Below are 25,475 nucleotides of genomic sequence, written 5' to 3'. Positions count from 1 at the left end.
TGTTTATCAGACAGTCTGTGCTGATATTCTTTTTGGTGGTAGTGTGGAAAGTTACTGTGGACTAAAGCCCTGATGAGAGTGTCAATTCGGAGTGAGGAGAAAGTTGACTTTACCTGGTGGAGCAGCTGAAATCCATTGAAGTATAGAATTCCTACAGCTTAGAAGGAGACCATTCTGTCTGTCGGAACTGCACTGACCCTCTGAAAGAGCACCCACTCCCCCGCCCTATCCCTGTAACCCCCCAACCTGCACATCCTTGGACGCTGAAGGGCAATTTAGCACGGCCAATCCACCTACCCACATCCTTGGACTGTGGGAGGAAACCGGAGCACCCGGAGGAAACCCACGCAGACACGGGGATAACGTGCAGACTCTGCACAGACAGTCACCCGAGGCCAGAATTGAACCTGGTACCCTGGTGCTGTGAGGCAGCAGTGCTAACCACTGTGCCGCCCAATGAAATCATCCACCTTTTCCTGCACTGCAGATTAGTCAGTTTTTTGTTTGCCCCGTGCGCTGACCTCCCTGGTAACCTAGCAGGCTGGATGACTTCTGGTCCTTATCCTGAGGATAGAGCACCCCTTGACGGTCCTAGACGGCCAGGACCTGTCTCTCCAGGGAGGCCCTGCTAAACCATGATGCAGTGGGGGGGTTTTTCTCCCCGAGCAATTGCCGAATGCGGCCCACAAGCCCCACCAAATCGTCCCTGGAGCCTGTTTTCAAAATGCCAGTTTAACAGGTAATTCTGAATGGAAGAATCTGTATGGAGCTGCTCCTCCAATCACAGGCTGTTGCTTCCCCATGTTTGCTGCTGATAGGCTCACTATCAGCAGAAAATATGGGAGAGAAACTTTATGTTATTGGCGGAACAGTGAACACTAACGGCGGTGGATTCGGAGCCCAGGGAGTTGAAAGCCAAGGAGTTGGTCTGGGGAGTGGGGCCCAGGGAGCACAGGTGCCAGAGAGCATGGCCACTGGGGCCCGCCATATGGCCCACTGGTGTCGGAGAAGTGGGGGTGGGGGCAGATAGTGTCGGCTGATACATAGAGAGCGTGGGAGCAGAATGTGTCCATAGACCTGGCTCACTCCCGGTATCTGGATTCTCACTTACCCTCACCCACACAAAGCTTATTCACTTGCACTTCCATTGCTTCACACCAGGGTCCCAGGTTCGATCCCGGCTTGAGTCACTGTCTGTGCGGAGTCTGCACGTTCTCCCCATATTAGCGTGGGTTTCTCCGGGTGCTCCAGTTTCCTCCCACAAATCCCGAAAGACGTGCTGATAGGTAATTTGGACATTCTGAATTCTCCCTTTGTGTACCAGAACAGGGGCTGGAATGTGGCGACTAGGGGCTTTCACAGTCACTTCATTGCAGTGTTAATGTAAGCCTACTTGTGACAATAATGAAGATTATTACGGGTGAAGGTTACTGAGGGATGAACCTGAGCCTGGGAGTGAGCTGGATACTCATACTCACCCTTTTACACTCTAATGCTCATCTTTATTTATTACTCATTGTTGCGGGAGTTTCATGCCTATTCGACATATGCCTATTCGACTACAGTGTTCCTCACGCTCCACTGACCAGACAACACTTAAAAGTTTCAGTTCAGTTCAAGAACTTTATTCCAGCTAAAGTAGGGGAGCTAAGCATCCATTGGTGGCTTGTCAGCTCCCCGATCATAGAAAATACAGAGCAATTATAGTTTTGTGTATCTCCCAAGTAATTAACATACACCAGTCAAAAGAATATATTTGTTTAAAAGTAATCTATGTTCGTTCACAACTAATAATCAGGATTTCATAATGCATTACATTTGAGTATGGCGACACGGTGGCACAGTGATCAGCACTGTTGCCCCACAGCGCCAGGGGCCCGGGTGCAATTCCAGCCTCGGGTGACAGTCTGTGTGGAGTTTGTACGTTCTCCCCGTGTCTACGTAGGATTCCTCCGGTTTCCTCCCACAGTCCAAAGATGTGTAGATTAGGTGGATTAGCCATGTTAAACTTTCCCTTAGTGTCCAAAAGGTTAAGTGGGGTTACTGGGATGGGGTGGGAGTGTGGACCAAGATAGGTTGATCTTTCGGAGGGTCGATGCAGACTCGATGGGCCGAATGGCCTCCTTCTGCACTCAAGGGAATCTATGAGTATAATTACCAATTATAACAATTAGTCTGTATTATTATAATATCGCCAAGCACATATTTGTCTCTACTTATCTACTAACTGCTCGACATGAGTATGATAAAGATATGTCTGACCTGTGGTACTCAGACTCCCATCCCGTTGTCCATATGTGTTTTGTAAACACATATGGACGGCAGAGGCGTAATGATCAATTGAATTCTTGTGTGCAAGCTATGTGACGACAGCCTTGCTGGTAATCAATATGTCAAAGGTCTTTGGATTTGTATCTGTAAACTCTGAGCTGAACCAACTGGTTTCTCAGCATTAGTTTTCAGTTTTTAAGAATTTCCAGCTATTAAGCTGTAGCCTGTGTGACCCTGGTGATTTTAAATTTAAACCTGTATGATTATTAACCCTTTCACTCGTGTTATTTTGTACAGCAAGTTTCTTTTCATACCTTCTGAAATTTGCTCAACGACTTTGAGTGCAGTAATTTTGAATTGTGGTCCCACACGTGAAAAGGTTAGACAAGCCTGATTTAGAAGGACAAGGGCAACAGATACATGGGAACACTGCCGCCTGGAAATTCCCCTCCAGGTCGCACACCATCTTGACTTGGGAATATACTGTATTGTCATTCCTTCACTGTCGCTTGGTCAAAATCCTGGAATCGCCTCCCTAACAGCATTGTGGGTGTACCTACACCACATGGGACTGCAGCGGTTCAAGAGGGCGGATCAACACCACCTTTTCAAAGGCAATTAGCAATTGGCAACAAATGCTGGTCAAGCCAACGACTCCCACTTCCTGATGAGGTGAATATGAGCAGCTGAGCGTTCATTTACCCTGGCAGCATGGATGTGGTCATCCATTTTCTTCATTACAGACCAGTCCTCTGCTGGAGGTCCTCAGCACTATCTGCCTGGACATTTCTTCCCGTGCAGAGTTTGCCTCCCAGCTCAGCCTCCTCCTCCCACCTGCTGGAAAGAGGATGCCCCTCCTGGCCTCCACTTAGTTGAGGAGGATGCCCAGTGAGGCTTTGCTGGATTTGGGCGCTGGAGTTCCCTGAACTCTTCTAGCCATCTTCTCAACCAGTTGCTGTCTGGTGCCTGGATATGATGGCAGGGAGCGAGCATGCCATCCAGCCCACCTCACATGGGGAAATGGCAGGAAACCCCCAACTACATCATTAATGAAGCCGAGATCGTGGAATTTGTGTGAATTCCCAAACGTTTCCTTGGCGAGGAAATATTGTCTCTCCCCAACCCCACCATGAGACTTAGTCCTGGGAAGAAAGATTTGTCCAGTAACTGTGAAACAGGAAGGGGCTAATAATGTATCATTGGGGACATAGGTAATGGTGCAGGAGCAGAAAGAGAAGTCATTGCAGGCAATACTCTGGATATGTCCCTAAAAAAGTGTAAATCAATGAACCAGAATTAAAGCTAAATGTCCTGTTCTCCCATAGAAACTTTATGAAAGTAGGCAGAGAATTGGAACTAGCTTATTGTTCATTTATCTTTTCATCTACCATTTGCAGTGTCATATTTTTCAGACATGAAAAATGAGCAAATGGCTACTTCTCTATACAAATGTTATTTTGCAGAGAAAAATAATGTTTCAAAGAAATAGCTCTTATGTGGAATATGTCTTTCTGCTGTTAGTGATGACCTTGTGCATTTTACAGAGGTTTGCCTGAAGGTTCTAAGTGGGCAATCACATTCGTTGTTCTGATCCTTCACTCTTTGAAAAGGAGTTGGGCTGTTGTTGTGCAGTCAGTGAGTTTGCAAAGGTTTTCAGTACTTACTCTTCTCTTCAGATAAAGGTGGTTCATCCAGGGTGACTGCAGTGCATTCTAGTCTGAGAAGCATTCTGTGACTAGCATTCATGTGCAAATTTATGTTATGGTTTTTCCAAATGGAGAGGGTCCCTTTTGGGACTTTGACCAATTTATTTAAGGAGCTATTTTCCCATCTGCTGAAAGTGTCAAGGGGCTCAGGGTATTCAACACTTGACTGGGCAAGTGAAGCACTTTCCGAGTATTCACCACCATCTGGAAACAACAAAGGAATTGTTGGGTCAGATCCTATTCATCAGGCTAACACCTGCAGTCTGCTATCAAAGGGGAAGTCATGATGTGGAGATGCCGGCGTTGGACTGGGGTGAGCACTGTAAGAAGTCTTACAACACCAGGTTAAAGTCCAACAGGTTTGTTTTGAATCACTAGCTTTCGAAGCACAGCTTCTTCCTCAGGCGTGAGCTTAAGTAGGGTGCTCTTTCTAAGAGCTGGTGCAGACTCGATGGGCCGAATGCCCTCCTTCTGCACTGTAAATTCTATGATTCTATAATACTAAATATAACTCACAACTTCAGGACATCACAGCCAATTAAGTACTTTTGACGAGTAGTCACTGTTGAAACTTCCCAATCTCCCTTTAGGACCATTCGTAAATAATAATAATCTTTATTGTCACAAGTAGGCTTACATTAACACTGCAATAAAGTGACTGTGAAAAGCCACTAGTTGCCACACTCCGGCGCCTGTTCGGGTACACTGAGGGAGAATTCAGAATGTCCAAATTACCTAACAGCTCATCTTTCAGGACCTGCGGGAGGAAACCGGAGCACCCGGAGGAAACCCACGCAGACACAGGGAGAACGTGCAGATACCGCACAGACAGTGACCCAATCCGGGAATCGGAACGTGAGACCCTGGCGCTGTGAAGCCACAGTGCTAGCCACTTGTGTTACTGTGCTGCCCTAGAAGCACAAAGGGACTTGGGAGTCCTTGTTCAAGGTTCTCTTAAGGTTAATGCTCAGGTTCAGTCAGCAGTTAGGAAGGCAAATGCAATGTTACCATTCATGTCAAGAGGGCTGGAATACAAGACCAGGGATGTACTTCTGAGGCTGTATGAGTCTCTGGTCAGACCAGATTTGGAGTATTGTGAGCAGTTTTGGGCCCCATATCTAAGGAAAGATGTGCTGACCTTGGAAAGGGTCCAGTGGAGGTTCACAAGAATGATCCCTGGAATGAAGAGCTTGTTGTATGAGAAATGATTGAGGACTCTGGGTCTGTACGGATTGGTGTTTAGAAGGATGAGGGGGATCTTATTGAAACGTGCAGTATACTGCGAGGCCTGGATAGAGTGGACGTGGAGAGGATGTTTCCACGTGTAGGAAAAACTAGAAGCAGAGGACACAATCTCAGAGTAAAGAGAGGATTATTTAAAACCGAGATGAGGAGGAATTTCTTCAGCCAGAGGGTGGTGAATCTGTGGAACTCTTTGCTGCAGAAGGCAAATCACTGGGTGTCTTTAAGACAAAAATAGATAGGTTATTGATGAATAAGGGGATCAGGGGTTATGGGTAGAAGGCAGGAAAATGGGGATGATAAAAATATCAGTCATAATTGAATGGCGGAGCCGACTCGATGGGCCGAGTGGCCTAATTCTGCTCCTATATCTTATGGTCTAACCACTGTGCTACCGTGCTACCTATTAATCAACCGTCTGAATATAACTGCTCTTTTGGCTTGGTGGCTTCTTATCCCCTTGAAGCCTCCAAAGCTTCAAGATGGGTTTTCTACTGCTGTCTAAATTGAAGCTGTTATTTAATACTGTTTCTGTGTTATCTTTAAATGGTAACACTCCACTATAATTATTTTAGATTAATACAGCTCTGATCTCTGTGGTGTTATTTTTTATTGAGCTGACAGAAATTTTTTGTCAGATCTTGATGTCAACTGGAGTTAAATCTGAAGGGTAAAATAACAGGCAGCGTTGGTCATTCTTGCTTGCCTTCATTTAGAATCAGAGTGGTTACAGAACGGAACGAGGGCCATTCAGCCCGTTGTGTCCATTCTGGTTTTCTGCCAAACCAAATCAGCTAGCTCTACTTCCCTGCCCTTTTCTCTGTAACCCTTCAAATATTTTTTCTTCAGGTTCTTATTCGGCGCCCTTTTCAAAGCCATCATTGAACATGCCTCTCCCACCCTCTCAGGCGGTGTATTTCAGGTCCTGTGCACTCTCCAAGTGAAAGGCTTTTCCTCATTTCACCTTAAATTGCTGTCCTCTAGCTCTCGTCCCTTCCGCCAATGGTAACAGTTTCTCTCCATCTACTCTGTCTAGACCCATCACATTGAGCATCAGTCCCAAATTTACTCTCAACCTTCTCATAAGGAAAACAGCCCCAGATTCTCCAATCTATCCATGGAGCTGAAGTCCCTCATCCCTGGGACAATTCTAGTAAATATTTTCTTCACCTTTTCTTTGCATCCTTTATAAAATGGATCGCCCAGAATTGGACACAGTGCTCCTCGTGAGAATGAACCAGTTTTTAATAACAGTTCACCATAACTTACTTGTTTCTGTACTTTGTCCTCCATTTATAGAGTCCAGAATCCCATCTGCCTTTCTAATCATTTTCTCAACCTCCCTGGCCATCAATAATCTATGCAAACATGCTTCCAGGTATTGAAGTGTGTACCATCTACAAATGCACTGCGGGAACTCACTAAGGCTCGGTAGGCAGCACCTTCCATACCATCTAGAAGGACATGGCCAGCAGACACGTGGGAATACCACCATTTCAAAGTTTGCCTCTAAGCCACTCACCATCCTGACTTGGAAATATATTGGCCGTTCCTTCACTATCGCTGGGTCAAAATCCTGGAACCCCCTCCCTAACAGCACTGCGGGTGTACCTACACCACATGAACTGCAGCGATTCGAGAAGGCAGCTCGCCACCACCTTCTCAAGTGCACTTAGAGATGGGCAATAAATGCTGACCTAGCCAGCGACACCCCCATTCATGAATGAAATAAAAAAATTCTGTTCCTGCAAGTACTCTTCAGTCCTGGGAACATCTGTGCTGACAGGCATCATGAATGGAGTCAGGAAACCCGCATGCCAGCTGGCGCCAGTACTTTCTGTCTTTGTCCTTGGCTATCCTGGAAAGTTCTTCCCCTGAGTGCTTCACCTTATAGAACCAGACAATGGCTACAGCTCAGACGGAGGCCATTCTGTCCATAATTTCTGCACTGGCACTCTGCAAGGGCAATTCAGCTAGTCTCACTCATCCACTTTTCACCACAGCCCTGCTGTTAGTTAGGACACTGTGATAAAATCAGGAAAATAAGAAATCCGGTAATTGGGAATGTGTTCTGGTGGTTGTATGTTTAACAAGGAAAAACAAGCTATTTCTAAAATTGAAACTGATAAAAGACAAAAGCAAATTACTGCGGAAAGAATCATAGAATCCCTACAGTGCAGAAGGAGGCCATTCGGCCCATCTACTCTTTGAATGAGCACTCTACCCATATCGGCCGGTTAGCCTGACTTCGGTCATTGGCAAGATTTTAGAGTCCATTATTAAAGATGAAATCGCGGAGTACTTGGAAGTGCATGCTAAAATCGGACTGAGTCAGCACGGCTTTGTCAATGGGAGGTCATGTCTGACAAATCTGTTAGAGTTCTTTGAGGAGGTAACAAGGAAGTTAGACAAATGAGAACCAGTGAACGTGATTTATTTAGATTTCCAGAAGGCCTTTGACAAGGTGCCGCATAGCAGACTGTTAAATAAGTAAGAGCCCATGGTGTTAAGGGTAAGATCCTGGCATGGATAGAGGATTGGCTGACTGGCAGAAGGTGGCGAATGGGGATGAAGAGGTCTTTTTCAGGATGGCAGCCGGTGACTAGTGGTGTGCCTCAGGGGTTGGTGCTGGGACCACAACTTTTCACAATATACATTAATGATCTGGAAGAAGGAACTGAAGGCACTGTTGCTAAGTTTGCAGATGATACAAAGATCTGTAGAGGGACAGGTAGTATTGAGGAAGAAGGTGGGCTGCAGAAGGAAAGCAAATGACCAGAGATGTATTTCTGAGGTTATATAAGGCTCTGGTCAGACCCCATTTGGAGTACTGTGAGCAGTTTTGTGCCCCGTATCTAAGGAAGGATGTGTTGGCCTTGGAAGGGTCGAGAGGAGGTTCACGAGAATGATCCCTGAAATGAAGAGCTTGTTGTATGAGGAACAGTTGAGGACTCTGGGTCTGTACTTGTTGGGGTTTAGAAGGATGAGGGGGGATCTTATTGAAACTTACAGGATACTGCCAGGCCTAGATAGAGTGGACGTGGGGAGGATGTTTCCACCAGTAGGAAAAACTAGAAGCAGAGGACACCATCTCAGAATAAAGGGAGGATCCTTTAAAACAGAAATGAGGAGGAATTTCTTCAGTCAGAGGGTGGTGAATCTGTGGAACTCTTTGACGTAGAAGGCTGTGGAGGCTAAATCACTGAGTGCCTTTAAGACAGAGATAGATAGGTTCTTGATTAATAAGGCGATCAAGGGTTATGGGGAGAAGGCAGGAGAATGGGGCTGTGAAAAATCCCAGCCATGATTGAATGGCAGAGCAGACACGGTGGGCCGAGTGGCCTAATTCTATTTCTATATCTTATGGTCTAATCACTGTGCTACCGTGCCGCCCATAAATCAGTTGTCCAAATATAACTGCTTCTTTGGCTTGGTGGCTTTTTAAAAATGGCGTCCCGATCTCTTGCTACTCTGAGGACTTGCTGCAAGCAGAACTCCTCAGTGCACAAAACAGGGCGATGTGCATCTTTGGCCGCGCATTCCCCGCTGAGGCCATCTATCTAACATGAGCACTGTTTTATAGCGTTGGGTTTCTTAGCTGTACAAGCACCAGGAAACACACGACTAAACGCGCTTGCCATGGGACTTTGTACACATTTAGTTAAATCCCTCCCATAGGTGCCTGTGGTGGGAGCTATTGCTGGATTGTGCTTATAGTTCTATATCTGCATCAGACACTCATCCAAGCAGTGAGGAGTATTCCATCGCACTCCTGACTTGTGCCTTGTGGATGCTGGACAGGCTTTGGGGACTCAGGATAATCCATAAAATCCCCACAGTGCAGAGTTCAACCCATCGCGTCTACACCAACTCTCTGGAGGAGCACCCTACCTGGTCCCACTCCCCCACCCTATCCCCGTGACCTCACTTGACCTGCACATCTTTGGACTGTGGGTGGAAACCGGAGCACCCGGAGGAAACCCATGCAGACACGGGAGAATTGTAAACTTCATACTGTCACCCAAGGTGGGAATCGATTGGGTCCCTGACGCTGTGAAACAGAAATGCTGACCATTTGCCGGCATTATTATTGTATAACCCGGAGGATTGCTTAAATCTCTGTGAATGTGTGTAAAAAATCATCAGTAGAAAGGTGAGAATGGACTAAGTAAATTTATAACCAATGTCTACAAATATCAAGATCACAGAAATTCTGACTTCAGTTTAGCTCAGGAAGCCGCCCCCACTCTTCCATCGTGGCTCGTGTTCCATGCAGGATTCACTTTATGTCTGCTCGTTCTAATCAATCTGTGCTCCCTTTATTGAATGTGAGCTGAGTGGATGACTTTGGCAGAGTGATTTTTATGTTTTATTGGCCCATTAGCACTAACATTTCTTTTTTTCTTTGGTTGTAGAGAATCTCTCTGGTCAGTAGTTTTGTTGCTTCTCTATTTCTTGGAGACTATGCAGCAATTGATTATAGTGATGGTGAGTGTACTTCATTACAAATGTGTTGCTTGTGGTAACATATTCTTTGTGTTCCCTCGGTTTGATTGTAGGAATTAATGCTGATAATCACATCCTAAATATGTTTAAAACAGGAGTCGTTTGGGCCAGTTAAGGATATCCCATTTGATTAGAATTGATCATTTGATGAATTGCATTTTTAATACTAGCTCAAGCTGTCATAAACAATAGATCAGAGTTGCTTACAACCTGACCTGCATATAATAGAAATACTGGGCCATTCAATAGGGACCTGTGAACCGTGTGGATTTATCAGGTCATTACCGGGAATTTGAATTGATCAGGATTCCCTGATGAACTGATCCTACACCTCTGATTTCCAAAGATGGATTAACGTAACTTTGACATGTGCTTCGGGTCGGAAGCTTATGGAGGTGATGGCTTCTTGCCTGTCAAGTGGAAACCAGTGAGAGTCCTGCATCGGAAGGCACACTGCGTCATGTACTACTCAGGCACGTTACAGGCCAGTAGTGCCAGTAGATGAAGGACCCTGGGACAGATGTCCCGCTTAGGAAAGAATTGTGACCAATCAAGAGGCATCAGCTGAAAGTGGGGAAGGGGTGGCTGCTACCGATATGACACTCACCGGCCATCCAGGATCGTTGCTGGATCACTGAGTGCCTTAGAATGAGAGAATCCCCTCCCACATACGTTTGCTTATTGTGCTCCCCACATGATTAGCCACCACTGCTAACATCGCTGCTCGGTGGAATGGACTTTTCTTTTTTTATTATATTTTATTCTTGGTGCAGAATACTACTGCAACCCTCAATAAGCAAAGTACAGCAGCTAAACATAAAGGTGCTTATTTAAAATTGCTTGCAATATGAAATGGACCTGCATTTATGCCTCATCTTTAACAGGTCTGAATGTCTCAAAATGCTCTACATTTCATGAATTGCTTTTCAATTGTTATTTTCTGCCAAGAAGAATATAAACATGGGGAAAATGCGGAGCAGTGTTACTGGACCAGTATTCCAGAGGCCCGGACAAATGCACCAGAGACAGAAGTTCAAATCCCACCATGGCTCTGGTGGAATTTAAATTCAGCTTGTTAATAAATGTGGGATTAAAAAGCTAGTCTCAGTGATAGTGATCATGGCTGGGATTTTTGCCATATTATGAAAAGGTTCATGAGGTTGATTCCTGCGATGAGTACTTCCCGATGCTGAGAGATTGAGTAGATTGGACTGATGCTTTCTGGAGTTTAGAAGAATGAGAGGTATCTCATTACAACTGCTCAGACTCTGAGAGGGTGTGATAGTGTAGATGCTGAGAGGCTGTTTCACTAGTCGTGAGAGTCTAGACCGAGGGTGCCATAGGACGCGATTCAGCGATCGCGTTGCGCCCGGTGTGCCAGGTGAATCCTGGGAAAGTCCCGAATCGGGCTCCGTGCCGGACTGATCGCGAGTAACCTGGCTCGGCGTAATCTGAATCTTGCCCTCGCTGGGTGGGATGCAGATCTACATATATAAATGAGCCATTAGGTTCATTCAAATACCCGGATGCCGGATTCGCCTGGCGCCCGGGGGTCAACGGCCGTGCCTGCGGAACCTCGGCAGGACACTGGTTAGTGCTGGTTCACACAAATGTGAGCAAAGTGTGTCGGCACCTCGGCAGGGGGACGACGACGGCGACTCTCGCAGGGCATTAGAGACCTATGATGGCCAGGGACAGGGCAGGGAGCCCGACTGGTGGTACCAGGCTGGCAGTGCCAAGGTGCCTTGAGGGTGCCAGTTTGGCACTGTCATAGATCGGGCCCGGGGTGTCTTTCCAATTGGAGGGGGGGAGGTGGGTGGTGAGGAGCGGGGTTCCCAGTGTCCTTGAAAAGGTTGGGGGATGGCCAGAATGCTGGGGGTGGGGCGGAGAGATCGGGGTGCCGCTGAAAATGGCACCCTGATCGGCGAACAACTGTTCCTTAGCTCGTCAGCAGGAAATCTCTCGACGTATGGCCTCAGCAGGAGGCCCCCAAAGACAAAAAAAATCAGTGAAGTGCCATTGAATAGTGAGTTGATTCTTGGCGCTCAAAAGCGGACGTCAATTTTTGTTTAATCACGCCATAGTCTAACTATAAGTGGCAGCAATTTTGGACTGAGTTGAGGTTTTGACCACAGGATTAAAGATGTCTTGCTTCAATTTGATAGAACCTTGATTAGACCGCACCTGTGTCATGTGCAGTTTTGGTCTCCATACCTAGGGAAGGTTAATCTTTGGAACTCTTCACCCCAGAGGGATGTGCAAGCTCAGTCATTGAGTGTGATCAAAACAGAGATCGATAGAATTCTCTATACTAATGGACACCAAGGGATATGGGGTTAATGCTGAGGTAGGCGATGATCTAGTTGAATGGGGGGGAGGCTCGAGGGGTTGAATGGCTTATTCCTGCTGCTCTGTTCCTAGGAGGAGAAATGTCTTCACAGAGAGGGTTGTGATCTTTGGAATTCTCCATCCAGAGGGTCATGGCAACTCAGCCATTGAATATATTTGAGACCGAGGGCTACAGGAAAGCGGGATCAAGATCAGTCCTGATCTTATTGAATATTGGAGAAGTTTTGAGGGGCCCAGAGCTTCCTCCTGGACCTTTCATGTCCTTTTGTTCATTTCTCCATCACTCACTCAGATTTTTGGCACCTTCCTCTAGGCTCCGGTATGAATTTGATGGATATTCGTGCGCACAACTGGTCCCAGCGGTGTCTAGATGCCTGTGCGCCAGGTCTGAAGGAGAAGCTTGGTGCCCCGCTGCCATCACATTCCATACTGGTATGACATTAATCAGAGATTTAATGTTTGTTCATCAAGTGCACTTCACTGTTCTTCAACAAGCAGTGTAGGGTAACGAACGATGCTAAGCCTTAAGGAACAGTTGTAAGTAAAGATCAAGCAGTTTGATTGTGTTCTTACTGAGAAAAGAAACCTGAGGTGATATTTTATTCAAAGTTTTAAAGTTATGGAAGAAATAATTAAGTTTTCCAGTCACCGCCAAAGGATTCAGATTTTAGAAGAATATCAAGACGAAGCAAATAAATAATTTAGCGACACCGTTTCACATAGGTGAGGGGAACCGTTGATGCTCCTGGGAGCGGGAAGGCGGTTGGGACACGAGAGGCAAAATGGCAACTCATCAAGATTCCTCGGGCAGCATCTTCAAATCCCAAGACTGCTATCATCAAGAAGGAAAGGCTGCAAATACATGGGAATACCATCACGTGCAATTTCCCCTTTAGGCCACCATTCTTACTTGGACCACGATATCGCTGTTCCTTCACTGTCACTGAGCCTCTCTCCCTAATCGCACAGGGGATGTACCTACACCACATGGACTGTAGCGGTCGAAGAAGGCAGCTCACCACCACCAACTCAAGTGCAATTAGGGATGGGCAATGAAAGTTGGTTATCCAGTTGGCAACAGATTGAGGGTGATTGTGCTTCCTGACAGCAAGTGGCAGGAACCTATTTTTAATACATTAGCGTGTCCTATATGCCCGTTCAATCTCAACTTTTCCACATTAAATTGTATTGATTTGATTTGATTTACTGTCACATGTACCGAAGTACAGTGAAAAGTATTTTTCTGTGGCCGAGGAACGTACACAGTACGTACATAGTAGTCACAAGAATAATCAACAGGGAACATTGATAGATGGTACATCGACAAAACTGTGATTGGTTACAGTGTTGTCATGTTTGAGTACCTTTAAGAAATGGGTGTTTATAAATGGGTGTGTATATAAATATCTGTAGTGAGAGTACCTTTAAGAAATGGGTGTTTACTACTGCAGTGATGTCAGAGAGTGGGTGGAGCTGGGCTGTCTGTCAGCTTTTTACTTTCATTTTTGAGCAGGCTGCAGGGTGTGTTTTAGTTTCGTTTTCAGTGTTGGAGCTGAAGCCAGACCAAACAGGTGTACTGCTGTTCTCTCTTCCATCAAAAGACTATCTCTTGATCATTTGGTGAATTCAGAATTATAAATGTTTTCAACAATAACTTTAACCTGATGTGCTTCTGATAAAGGTTTTGTTTTTAAGTCGTATGGATGTTAAAAAGGAAAGCTTAAAGGTTTACTTAGTGTTGTAGTCTTTGGGGGTTGTATTTGAATTAATGGTTGCTAAGATGTTCACTGTATGTTTTATAAAGGTTAACTTGAGTTCATAGAATAAACATTGTTTTGCTTTAAAAAATACTTTTCCATTTCTGCTCTACCACACCTGTAGAGTGGACCGTGTGCCCCCATACCACAATCTATTAAAAGTTGTGCATCAGGTGAACTCCATGATGCACTTTGGGGTTCTCTAAACTCTGGCCCATAACAGTGTGGAACAAGGGGCCAAACAAAGCAAATACATGAGCAAGAGCAACGTCGTGAATAGTGTTCTTACAGGGAACAGATCAGTCCGAGGGGGAGTCGTTGAGGAATCTTGTAGCTGTGGGGAAAAGTATCTTTGGAATTAAGCATGCAGCAAATGAGGTACACCTACCAGAATTCTAGGATTTTGACCCAGCAACAGTGACGGAACAGCAATGTATTTCCGAGCCAGGATGGTGAGTGAGCTGGAGTGGAACCTCCAGGTGGTAGTGTTCTCCGATATCTTCTGCTCTTGTTCATCTCGATGGTAGCGGTCGTGGGTTTGGAAGAGTCTGGGGGAAAGACGATGAGTTTGAAGGATAAAAAACGAGTCAGATGGTCCCTAGCCATAATAGGACAGGTCCGTCAACGTCGCGCGATTATCCAACAGTCTCAGTATGATCATGATTTGACTAATACAAAAAAAAAACCCGACTTAAAGCGGTCCATGAACAACTGCAAAAAGAAAAACTTAAATTGGAGATTGTAAATAAATAACTCAAAAAAACGATTAAGGGAAGAACAGGCGATGCAATTGCAAGGACCAGGCCCACCTATGGAATGTTAAGGAATGGGTTAAGAAACATTCCAATTAGATGTCTCATTGATCCAATAATTGACACTGATATATAAAGAGGCTACAGGTGGCCTTCGAGGCATGTGATGTAATGATAGAGTTTGGTACAGAGTGTGTTAAAAAAAAATAAAAGGACGAGATTCTCTGACCCTGCGCCTGATCGGAGAATCGGCGGCGAGCTACGTGAATCACGCCACGCCACCCCGAAGCCGGCACGTGATTCTCCGCAGAGCAGTGAATTGGAGCCATTGGCGCCGGCGTGGTCCCGGTCACGGGCCGCTCTACGTGGCCGGCCTGCCGCTTTTCCGGCCGAGCGGCCGTAAGAAAAGAGCCGAGTCCCGCCGGCGACGTTGTAACCTGCTCTGGGCCGGCGGGTCCTCAGCGTGTAACGGTCGGGTCTTGGCCTTTGGGGAGGGAGGGGGGGGTCCAACCCCGGGGGGGGGGGGCCTCCGAGGTGGCCTGGCCCGCAATTGGGGCCCACCGATCGGCTGGCCGGCCTCTGTGGCTGGGGGCCTCCTTTCCTATGTGCTGGCCCCCTGTAGTCCTGCGTTATGTTGCATCGGGGCTGGCGCGTTGAAGGAGGCCACTGCGCATCCGCGTGTTGGCTCTGGTGCCACAGCGCATGTCCTTGTTTGCACCGGCGCATGTGCAGATCCCGCGGCGCTCAGATTGCGCTGGGATCTGCAGCTGGAGCGGCACGAACCACTCCAGCGCCGTGCTGGCCCCCTGTAGGGGATAAACCTGTTGCATTTTACGACGGTGTGAACGGGCCAGACTTAGTCGTGGGTGCGGCCCGTTCACACCGTCGTAAAACGCCCAAGGTGTTTGGGAAAAGGAGCAGAACTCTTGAGTCTTTACTGAACAGCAGCCAGAGGCTCACAGCGGTAGCAGAGGATGGTTGCTGTGTAAATGTAAAGGGATGAAAACAACTTTTCGAGAAGAAAACATTTTTTTTTGCATCAACCAAGGAGTTCGCTACCCTATAAGAGTAAAATCTGGAGCAAAGTATTTTCTAAGCTGGAATTGGAAGAGTTAGACTCAGAAGAAGGTCTGGAGATTCTGTTACGTTTTATGGATAAGATTTATCAAAAGGATGACTTGTTAAGTGCGTATGAAGCCTGGTCAGAATTTGATAGATTCCGGAAAACAGGGGCGGGTTTCTCCGACCCCCCGCCGGGTCGGAGAATCGCTCGGGGCCGGCGTCAATCCCGCCCCCGCTGTGTCCCGAATTCTCCGCCACCCTAGATTCGGCGGGGTGGGAATCGCACCGCGCCAGTCGGCGGGCCCTCCGCGCCGATTCTCTGGCCCGCGATGGGCCGAAGTCCCGCTGCTGGCAAGCCTCTCCTGCCGGCGGGAATCAAAACACCTACCGGACTGGCAGGGTTGGCGGCGCGGGCGGGCGCCGGGGTCCTGGGGGGGGTCGCGGGCCGATTTGACCCCGGGCGGTGCCCCCACGGTGGCCTGGCCCGCGATCGGGGCCCACCGATCGGCGGGCGGGCCTGTGCCGTGGGGATGACGTCAGCAGCTGCTGACGCTCCGGCGAAGTCCTTTCGGCCCCGGCTGGCATGCCACCAAAGGCCGTTCACGCTAGCCGGTGGAGCGGGAACTACTCAGACGTGGGCCTAGCCCCTCAATGTGAGGGCTTGGCCCCAGTCTCCGCATCTTTGGGGCGGCCCGACACCAGAGTGGTTCACGCCACTCCAACATGCCGGGACCCCCCGCCCTGCCGGGTAGGGGAGAATCCCGGCCCAGGTCTCTATGGAGGATTATATAATGGTATTTAGCAAACTATACAAAAGGTTGCACAAACACCGCCTGGAATTTCCACAGTCTGTGTTGGCTTTTAGGCTACTGGACTGTGCCAGGGTGTCCAATATGGATAGGCTTCTGGTTTTGACAGGAGTTCATTTTTTGATAATGATACCTTATTCAATCAGATAATAGGGACCTTAAAGAAGTTTCTGGGGAAACATTCAATTCCTATGGCTCTTATGACACAAATGGGTCAGTCAGCAATAAAGTAGACTATGGAAGATACACTACTGACAGGATGGCGAGATCGTACTGCTACAAACAGGTTATGAGAGAATGGAATGAGATCAGGACCTGGAAATTATGAAGACAGAAATCCAGTTAGAACCGATAATAGGAGGAGGGACATGGAGAATGAAAATATGAAAATTCAGAAATGCCCGGTATGATAAATCGATGTTTTCGATGTGACTCTCAATACCATTATGCTTTCAACTGCCCAATACATTATAATAAAGTGTTTGAGGCTACACATGACATGGAAGAGTTGGAAGAGGAAAAAGATAGTGACCAGAAAGAAGGCATTGTCCTATTAACAAGCAGTTTTACACCGGTAATGAGGGTGTTGGTTGCAGAATCCTTCAATTGTGCTGTATTGGACAGTGGCTGCACATCTACTGTGTGTGGGATTGACTGGTTAAAATGTTAGCTGGACTCTTTGAATGAATGCTGAAAATCGTAACAAGGTTAAGGAATTTGAAAGTTCCACAAGTTTCAGGTTTGGGGATGATAATACTCTGAAGTCGCTGAAAAGAGTGGTGATCCCTTGCAATATTGCCGGAGTGAATCATTTCATTAGCACGGATGTTGTATCAAGTGAGATACCTTTCTTCTGAACAGACCGTCGATGAAGAAAGCACACATGAAACTGGATAGAGAACAGGATAAGGCAACAGTTTTTGGAAAGACGGTGGACTTACAATTTACACAGCTGAGACACTATTATATTCCATTACTGACAAATAATATTTCAGGTGCAGTTGTTAAGGATGTGTTATTGGCAGCTGGAAATGGGACTTTAGCTGATAAAAAGAGTGTTGTATTAAAACTGTATGGGCAAATTGCGCATCCGTCTCCTCGGAGGCTGAAAAATTTATTACAGGATGCAAGGGTAAGGGATGAAGACTATACTGAGCTGATAGAATAGGTTAGTGATCGCTGTGAGGTTTGTAGGAAGTACAGAAGGACACCATCACGACCGTTAGTAACCCTACCTTTGGCCAGGGATTTTAACGACATTGTGGCCATAGACCTTACGATCTGGGAAAATGTAAACAGTATATTTATTTTGCATTTTATAGATTTAGCAACCAGATTTAGTCAATCAACCATTGTATGAAGTAAAGAAGAGAGAGTAATCCTGGATCAGATCGTGGGAAAATGGATAGGGGCAAGAATGGGACCACCGGCAAACTTCCTTGCAGGCAACGCAGGAGAATTTGTGACTGATGAGTTTAGGAATATGTGTGAAAATGTGACTATCACAGTTATGAATACGGTTGTGGAAAGCCCATTTAGTAATGGCGTGTGTGAAAGAAACCATGCAGTAATAGATGACATGCTCCAGAAAATTTTAGCAGATAGACCGAATTGCAAGTTAAAACCTTGGGCTGGATTCTCCGCTCCCTGACGCCGAAATGGCGTTTGGCGAGGGGGCGGAGAATCCCCGATGGTGCCAATATCGGGGGCGGTGCCACTTTCGTGATGTTTTGGCTCCTGAAAAGTGGCGTACTCTAGGAGTACGCTGCGCCATGTATCCATGGCCTTAGCCCATTGCCTGAGACCCGCATCGCGATGCTCCGTTCTCGACCGGCCAAGTTCCCGACGGCGTGGGACATGTGTGGTCTCACCTGTCGTGAACTTAGCGTGGCGGCTGCAGACTCAGTCTGCCGCTGCCACAGTCGGGAGAGGTCCGACCCGCGGGAAGGGGGGCTTCATTCGGGGCTGGGGGCACTGTGGGTGGGCGGATGGTCTGAGGTCCGCGAGCGGCCGAAAGGGGGGGCACTATTTTTGCGGTCTGAGTCTACGGGCTGAAGCACAGCGCGGCCGCTGCAGGCCCCCGCCGTGTGCATGCGTGGCCACGGACCCAGAAATGCTCAGGATCGTATTGGCAGCTAGAGCTGGGTGCTCTACGCTGCCTTCCTGCTAACCCCTAGCAAAACAGCGAACTGGTGGCCGTTTTGCGCTAGGTTTCCTGGCCTAAAACACCACCGTTTTCACGCCGGAATGGGGTCTTTGTCTCCCAAACAGATAATCCAGTGCCTTGTGTTTGCCATATACCACAGTGTAAAACACTTTGCTGTGAACTTGTGCGCCATGACCTCAGGCAATTGATGCAGGATCATTTGTACCACACAAATGCCAGGCAATCACTATCTCTTAAAAAGAGTGAGTTTAAACATCTCCTGATATTCAATTACAGTACCATCACTGAGACCCCCCCCTCCAATTAACATCCACGGGATCAATATTGGTCAGAACCTTAACAAGACAAGTTATATATTGTGGGTCAAGGCAAGTAAGAGGCTGGGAATTCTGCAGTGAGTAACTTACTCCCTGAGTCCTGTCCACCATCTGCAAGTCACAAGTCAGGAGTGTAATGGAATACTCTCCACTTGCCTGGCTGAGTGCAGCTCCATCAACACTCAAGAGGTTTAACACCATCCAGGATAAATCAGCCAAATTGATCGGCACCCTATCCACCATCTTTGACATTCAGTCTGTGCATCATTGGTGCACAGTGGCAGCAGCTGTGTACAACCTACAAATGTACTGCAGCAACTCACTAAAGCTTTTTTAGCATCTTCTAAACCACAACCCCTACTGCCTAGAAGAACAATGGCAGTACATGCATGGGAACACCACTTGCAACCTTTCGTTGGAGGGTAGTTTATAGATGAAGCAGTTAAAGATAGTTGGATTTAGGAGACTACCTAAGGAATTCCTGCAACAATGTCCTGGGACTCAGTTGATTGGCTCCCAATGATCATAACCATATTCCTTCCTGCTAGATTTGACTCCAACTAGTGGAAGGTTTCCCCCAATTCCCATTGACTTCAATTTTACTGATGTTTCTTGATGCCATACTCAGTCCATGTTGCTTTGATGTGAAGGTGTGTCACTGTCGCCTTGCCTCTTTTGTCCATGTTTGGACCAAGGCCGTAATGAGTTATGAGACCAAGAGCCTCTGGTTTAACCCAAGCTGTGAATCGATGGGCAGGCTGTTACTTTGTCAAGTGCCCTTGATAGCACAGTTGACAACACTTTTGCTGATGATTGAGAGTACACTGATGGAGCAATAATTGTCTGGATTGGATTTGCCCTGTTACTTGTGGAAGGGACATACCTGTTGTAACTGTAATGGGATTCCTTGGCTAGGGGCATGAGTCATCTTGGAGCACCACCCTTCAGTATGCAAGAGGCATTTAGTGTTTGAAAAACTTTTTTACAGGGTTTATTTGTGTGATTGAGACCCTGGGAGCGGAACACAGTTAGGTTAAGAGTGTTACTAGGATAATCGATAAGAGAATTTACAGGCAGAATAAGGTTGAAAGAGGACAAAAGTTCAGAAGAATAAGGGTCATAAAACCTGGAGTTTGATATTGCTTAAGTTGAGCAATTGCTTGGCTAAGAGGATTAAAGAAGTGAGGATGTCTCCAGGAAACTTGGGGGAAACTTGGGGTTGGAGGGACAACAGGAATTTTGAAGGAGTGGTGAGAGAGATGGGGAAAGACAAAGTTCTTGAAGATGGCGAAGGTCCCAGAGTGGTCAGGTAAAGGCTTACTGACAAGAATCACATCACCATCATGGTGGTTTGTGTAGGACAGGTGTTGGAGAGATTTGGCAGGTAGGAACGCTTAAGTCATGTAAGATTTCAGTCAAAGCGAATATTCTAATATGATTCAACTGATACCTGGTTGGGACTGATTTGTCAGAAACCCCTCACACCCAGGCTTTGCCCTCTTCCAGACCCTTCCATCAGGCAGAAGATACAGAAGTCTGAAGATCCACACATTCAGACATAGGAACAGCTTCTTCCCCACAGCTACTAGACTCCTCAACGACTCTCCTTCAGATTGATCTGTTCCCTGTAAGAGCACTATTCACGACGTCCTATGCTGCTCTTGTTTGGCCCTTGTTCCACACTGCAACCAATCTCTATTTGTGAATGTACCATTCGCAATGTATTCTGTCGATTATTCTTTTGTCTGCTATGTACATACTGTGTATGTTCCCTTGGTCGCAGAAAAATACTTTTCACTGTACTTCAGTACATGTGACAATAAATATCAATCAATCAATCGATCACACATACTGAGGTAGAAGGCATGAGTTGGTGGCCTGCAAGGGAAATGGTAGAGTGTGGTGATTGTTGGTCTATCAGAAGAGTCCAGAGCTTCCTTGCTGGGTAGGATGAGCAAGATGGAAAGGAGATTGGTCTGGTGAGTTGGTCTGGTGAGTGACCATTGCGGACAATTGATGGTAATCCCAGTCAGGATGTAACTTAATGCACCGTCCAGGAACAGCACACATGGTGGCTTGCCAAGTGATTATGTTTTCAAGCAGGCAATGGGGCATGGATTCGTTTTGTTCTCCTTTTTGTGGAAAGGACGTACCTGGGCAATTTCCCACATTGCGGGGTAAATGCTAGTGTTGTAACTACTGTAACAGCTTGGCTAGGGGCACGTCTAGTTTCTTCAGTACTCACAATCCTCTGAAGCTGAGCCAGCCTTTAAAATCATTTTATTTAAATAGAACCCTTGATTTGGGACTAACTCTTTCTCTAGTATTTGAGCGACGATGTTTTCTGCAATAATGCCTCTATTAACTGACTGCTATTTGCGATAGCTTCACGCGCAAAGAATTGTCACTTTTCTTTTCATCTTCCAATAATTGGTTCCTTGGTTTCTGTTTAGGGTTCAGTATCTCCATACTATGTGAAACGCTTTGGATTCAATTCTGAGTGTAAAGTTATTGCTTTTACAGGAGATAATCCAGGTAAGATTAGAGTTTTTTTATTTTGTAACAATTAACAGCTGCCATTTTTCTAAGAGCTCTATGGAGTGGGTACTGAGAAGATATGCCATTGGTACAGCAGGGTACTCCCATTGATCTGTGGGCACTGTTTCCCTCTGGTAACATCTATAGGGATTTACAAGTTGGTTCACTTCAGAGTATTTTTTGTCTCAACAAACTTATACTGAATAATTTTTAATACAAACCACAAGGACTTTGTGTTGATATGAAGAAGAATGGATTCAGAAAGAAAATGAGACGAGGAAAATAATTCCATTAAAGAGATGTGTTTAAGAGGGTTGAATAGACCAGCAGAGAGTGGCCATGTTGTGGACTCTTTACTTTTGGATGTGGATGATGCTGACAAGGTCAGATTTATGACCCAAGCCTGGTTGCATTAAGGAGGAAGCCGCCATTTTGAACCATTGAAATCCTTTTTGTGATGTGCTTCCAGTGTGGTGTTAAATGGAGAATTTTAAGATGTTAGCCAATGACATTGAAGGACCTGCCCTGAAGATGTGATTTGGGACGGTGCGCAACTTGGAGGTTTCTAGTTTTTCTTGGAGTCAGGTTGGTGAGTGGCTGGAGGGAGTACACACCATAGCTGCAGTACCTTAGTGGTAGAGGAGTGGAGTAGTGAAATCTGAAATAAAAAGGGAAAATCCAGGCAATGCATACCCATTTCGGTCAGCTCTGGATTCTTTGAATCAGCTGGTGTACTAACGTCAGTATCCTTGAAGGAGCCAAGAGCACCAGCATCGAAGCCACAAGCATCCAAAACCAACTCCCCTAGGCCGGCTATGTGCTTAGGATGTCAGAGTCCTGACTGCCAAAGCGAAATCGTCTTTGCCCAGTTCAGGGAAGGTCTTTGGATACATGGAGGACAAAGGAAGCGCTTTGGTCAAGATGAATGTGTTGGCTGCGTTCTTGATTATCTTCCAGTCTCTCCCATTTTTTCCCCTAAGGCCTTTTTCCAGGGGGTTTGTTTGGTCAGACAAGATACTGAGGGTCAGTAGGTTGTGACGGAAGAGGTGAGCATGTGATTAGCGCTCCCAAATCTGCTGCGCTATTACTGGGCAGCCAATGTGGAGAAGATAAGACAATGGTGGGCAGGGGGGGTGGGGGTGGCGGGAGTCAAAATGGATGCGGGTGGTGGAAGACTCCTGCAAGGGGTCGAGTTTAAGGACTGTGGTAACAGCTCCACTCCTATTTGCCCGGGGGAAATGCACTAACAGCCCGGTGGTGCTGTCATCGATAAAGATCTGGAATCAGCTACTGGGAAGCACTTTTAAGTTGGGACAGGCATCAATACTGGCCCCGCTGTGCAGAAATCAACGTTTGTGCCTGGTCGGATGGACACGATGTACGAAAGGTGGCAGATAGCAGAGGTAGGGCGAGTGAGGGACCTATTTCTCGAGGAACAGTTTGCAGATGTGGCAAAGCTTCAGGAGACATTTCAGTTCACAAAGGGGACTGGGTTCTGGTACCTACAGGTGCAGGACTATGTGTGAAAGGATCTGCCAGTTTTCCACCAACTGCCGGAGTACACGTTACTGGAAAAGCTGCTAGCTATGGACGCGTGGGGGGGGGGGGGGGGGGGGGGGGGGGGGGGGGGGGGGGGGGGGGGAGGCAAAATCAGAGACATTTATGGGTGATTGGGAAAGATGGAGGATATTGAGTCGGGTCAATTCGACTTTTTCGTGTGCGAGGATGAGACTCATTCAATTCTTAGTGGTGCCCAGGGTACACAGGACATGGATCCGGATCCGGATGAGCGTTTTTTCCCTGAAGTAGAGGCAGCACGGTAGCATGGTGGTTAGCATAAATGCTTCACAGCTCCAGGGTCCCAGGTTCGATTCCCGGCTGGGTCACTGTCTGTGCGGAGTCTGCACGTCCTCCCCGTGTGTGCGTGGGTTTCCTCCGGGTGCTCCGGTTTCCTCCCACAGTCCAAAGATGTGCGGGTTAGGTGGATTGGCCATGATAAATTGCCCGTAGTGTCCTAAAAGGTAAGGTTAAGGTGGGGGGGGGGGTTGTTGGGTTACGGGTATAGGGTGGATATGTGGGTTTGAGTAGGGTGATCATTGCTCGGCACAACATCGAGGGCCGAAGGGCCTGTTCTGTGCTGTACTGTTCTATGTTCTATGTTCTAGAGGATCTCTGAGAAGCGTGGGTGGGGTCCGGTGAACCACTCCCATATGTTCTGGGGGTGTATGAAACAAGGGTTTTGGGAAGTGGTGTTCAAGACTCTAGGGTTCGAAGTAGTATCGTATCCTTGGTGGCGATTATTGGAGTCTCTGAGCTGCTGGGGCTACAGGAGAGGAAGGGGGCCGATGTGCTGGCCTGTGATTACTCGACAAAGGATTTTGTTGATTGATTTGATTCCTTTGTTGTTGACAAATCCCTCCTCCCCTCAATGAAAACAGCCGAGCACTCAGCAATTGTCATCTTGGACCATTTTGTTGAATTTTGCTTTGATTTCGGCCCCCACTGAGCGCCTGCCTTGGAGACTAGGCACCACTTTACTATTTGATGACAAAATGTGAGAGTGATTGTCTACTGCTATAGCAGACTTTATCAAGCTCAACAAAACAGAGTCAATTTCTCCATCAACACTGTGGGAAACCCGAAAGGCCGTCGTAAAGGAGGAGATTATCTCATGTAAACTCACATTGTGAAAAAGGAGAGAGAGGAACGACAAAGGTTGGTGGACTCCACCTTGGAGGTTGACCGTCAATATTCTTCTGCCCCAACACCGGAATTACTGATGCAAAGAAAAAACTTGCAACTTCGATTTGAATTGATCACCACGAGCAAAGCGTTGCATCAGTCACGACGTTCCAGGGGCACCTTCTCTGAACATGGGGAGAAGATGGATTGTCTTCTTGTGTATCAACTCAAGAAGCAGGCAGCCTCCGGAGAAATCCCTCATTCGGAGCAAAGAAAGTAACCTAGTCTCAGCCCCTCTCCAGGTAAATGCGGCTTTCAGTACGTTTTACAGTGAGCTATGTGAGTCAGAGCCTCCTCCAGACACCTCAGACATGATGAGGTTTCTAGATGATTTATACATCCCAACTATTGAGAAAGGCAGTGTGGTGGTATGATTAACAGAGCTGCCTGCCATTGGTGCAGAACACCGGCTTACCATTGGCCCTGGTCGGTCATGTGCCTCTTGACCGATTGGTTGAGACCAGTCATGTGATGGCTCCCCTATTGGTCGAGAGGCTGAGTTAACCCCGCCTCCAGGGCGAGGTATAAATACCCAGTACGCCCGGCGGTCGTCCATTTACTGTAGTCGACCGCAGGGCTAACATCTAGCTTATTAAAGCCTTACTTTTGTACAGCAACTCGTCTCACGTTCAATTGATGGTTCATCAGGCAGGAAATGGGAACAGGAATCCCCCTTCAGCCCAGAAGAAATACAGAAATGTATCGGTCAGCTGCAATCTGGCAAAGCCCCCGATCCTGACGGCTTCCCACCTGAATTTTATAAGAGGTTCTCAGAGCAACTAATACCTTTAATTTTGGACATGATCAATGACTTACTGTCCAGAGGATCACTACCCTGTCCCTGACCCAAGCCACAATCTCAGTGCTCCATAAAGAGGGTAAGAACCCAGTGGAGTGGGTCTTTCCAACCTGTTTCACTTCTTAACACTGATGTTGACCTGTTTCACTCCTTAACACTGATGCTAATCCGGATGGGGCCCTCTGTTCTAGATATAACACCGGAGGATCAGCCGGGCTTTATTAAAGATAGATAGTTATCGGCCAATGTCCGACATCTCTTGGACATTGACCTATTCCCCTCATCTCATTGGGAACCTGAAGTTATAGTATCTTTGGATGCAGAAAAAGCATTTGGCAGGGTGGAGCGGGACTATCTTCTTGAGATCTTGGCCCCAAATTCTCCTCCTATGTTCGTTTAATGTACAATTCTCCGAAAGCCAATATCCTCACAAATATGACCGTCTCAGAATACTTTTG

General features: G+C 46.9%; 1 protein-coding gene across 9 annotated transcripts in view; it reads left to right on the top strand.

The window, feature by feature from the left end:
* xylb (xylulokinase homolog (H. influenzae)) overlaps positions 1–25,475 on the top strand; it is a 237,329-nt gene that overhangs the window by 25,205 nt on the left and 186,649 nt on the right. For 8 of the 9 annotated variants that reach the window (XR_005460798.1, XM_038798491.1, XM_038798490.1 and 5 more), the window contains 3 exons: positions 9,635–9,707; positions 12,388–12,506; positions 21,392–21,473. Coding sequence is in view for 8 of the 9 variants with exons in the window: in XM_038798491.1 (XP_038654419.1) it covers positions 9,635–9,707; positions 12,388–12,506; positions 21,392–21,473 (274 nt within the window). In the remaining variant the exon portion in view is untranslated. The remainder of the gene's footprint in view (positions 1–9,634; positions 9,708–12,387; positions 12,507–21,391; positions 21,474–25,475) is intronic. The other variant, XM_038798492.1, reaches the window with a different exon arrangement.

The sequence above is a fragment of the Scyliorhinus canicula genome, chromosome 5 (assembly GCF_902713615.1).
Source record: "Scyliorhinus canicula chromosome 5, sScyCan1.1, whole genome shotgun sequence".
Taxonomy (NCBI): Eukaryota; Metazoa; Chordata; class Chondrichthyes; order Carcharhiniformes; family Scyliorhinidae; genus Scyliorhinus; species Scyliorhinus canicula.
This window is presented reverse-complemented; position numbering and strand designations above follow the sequence as displayed.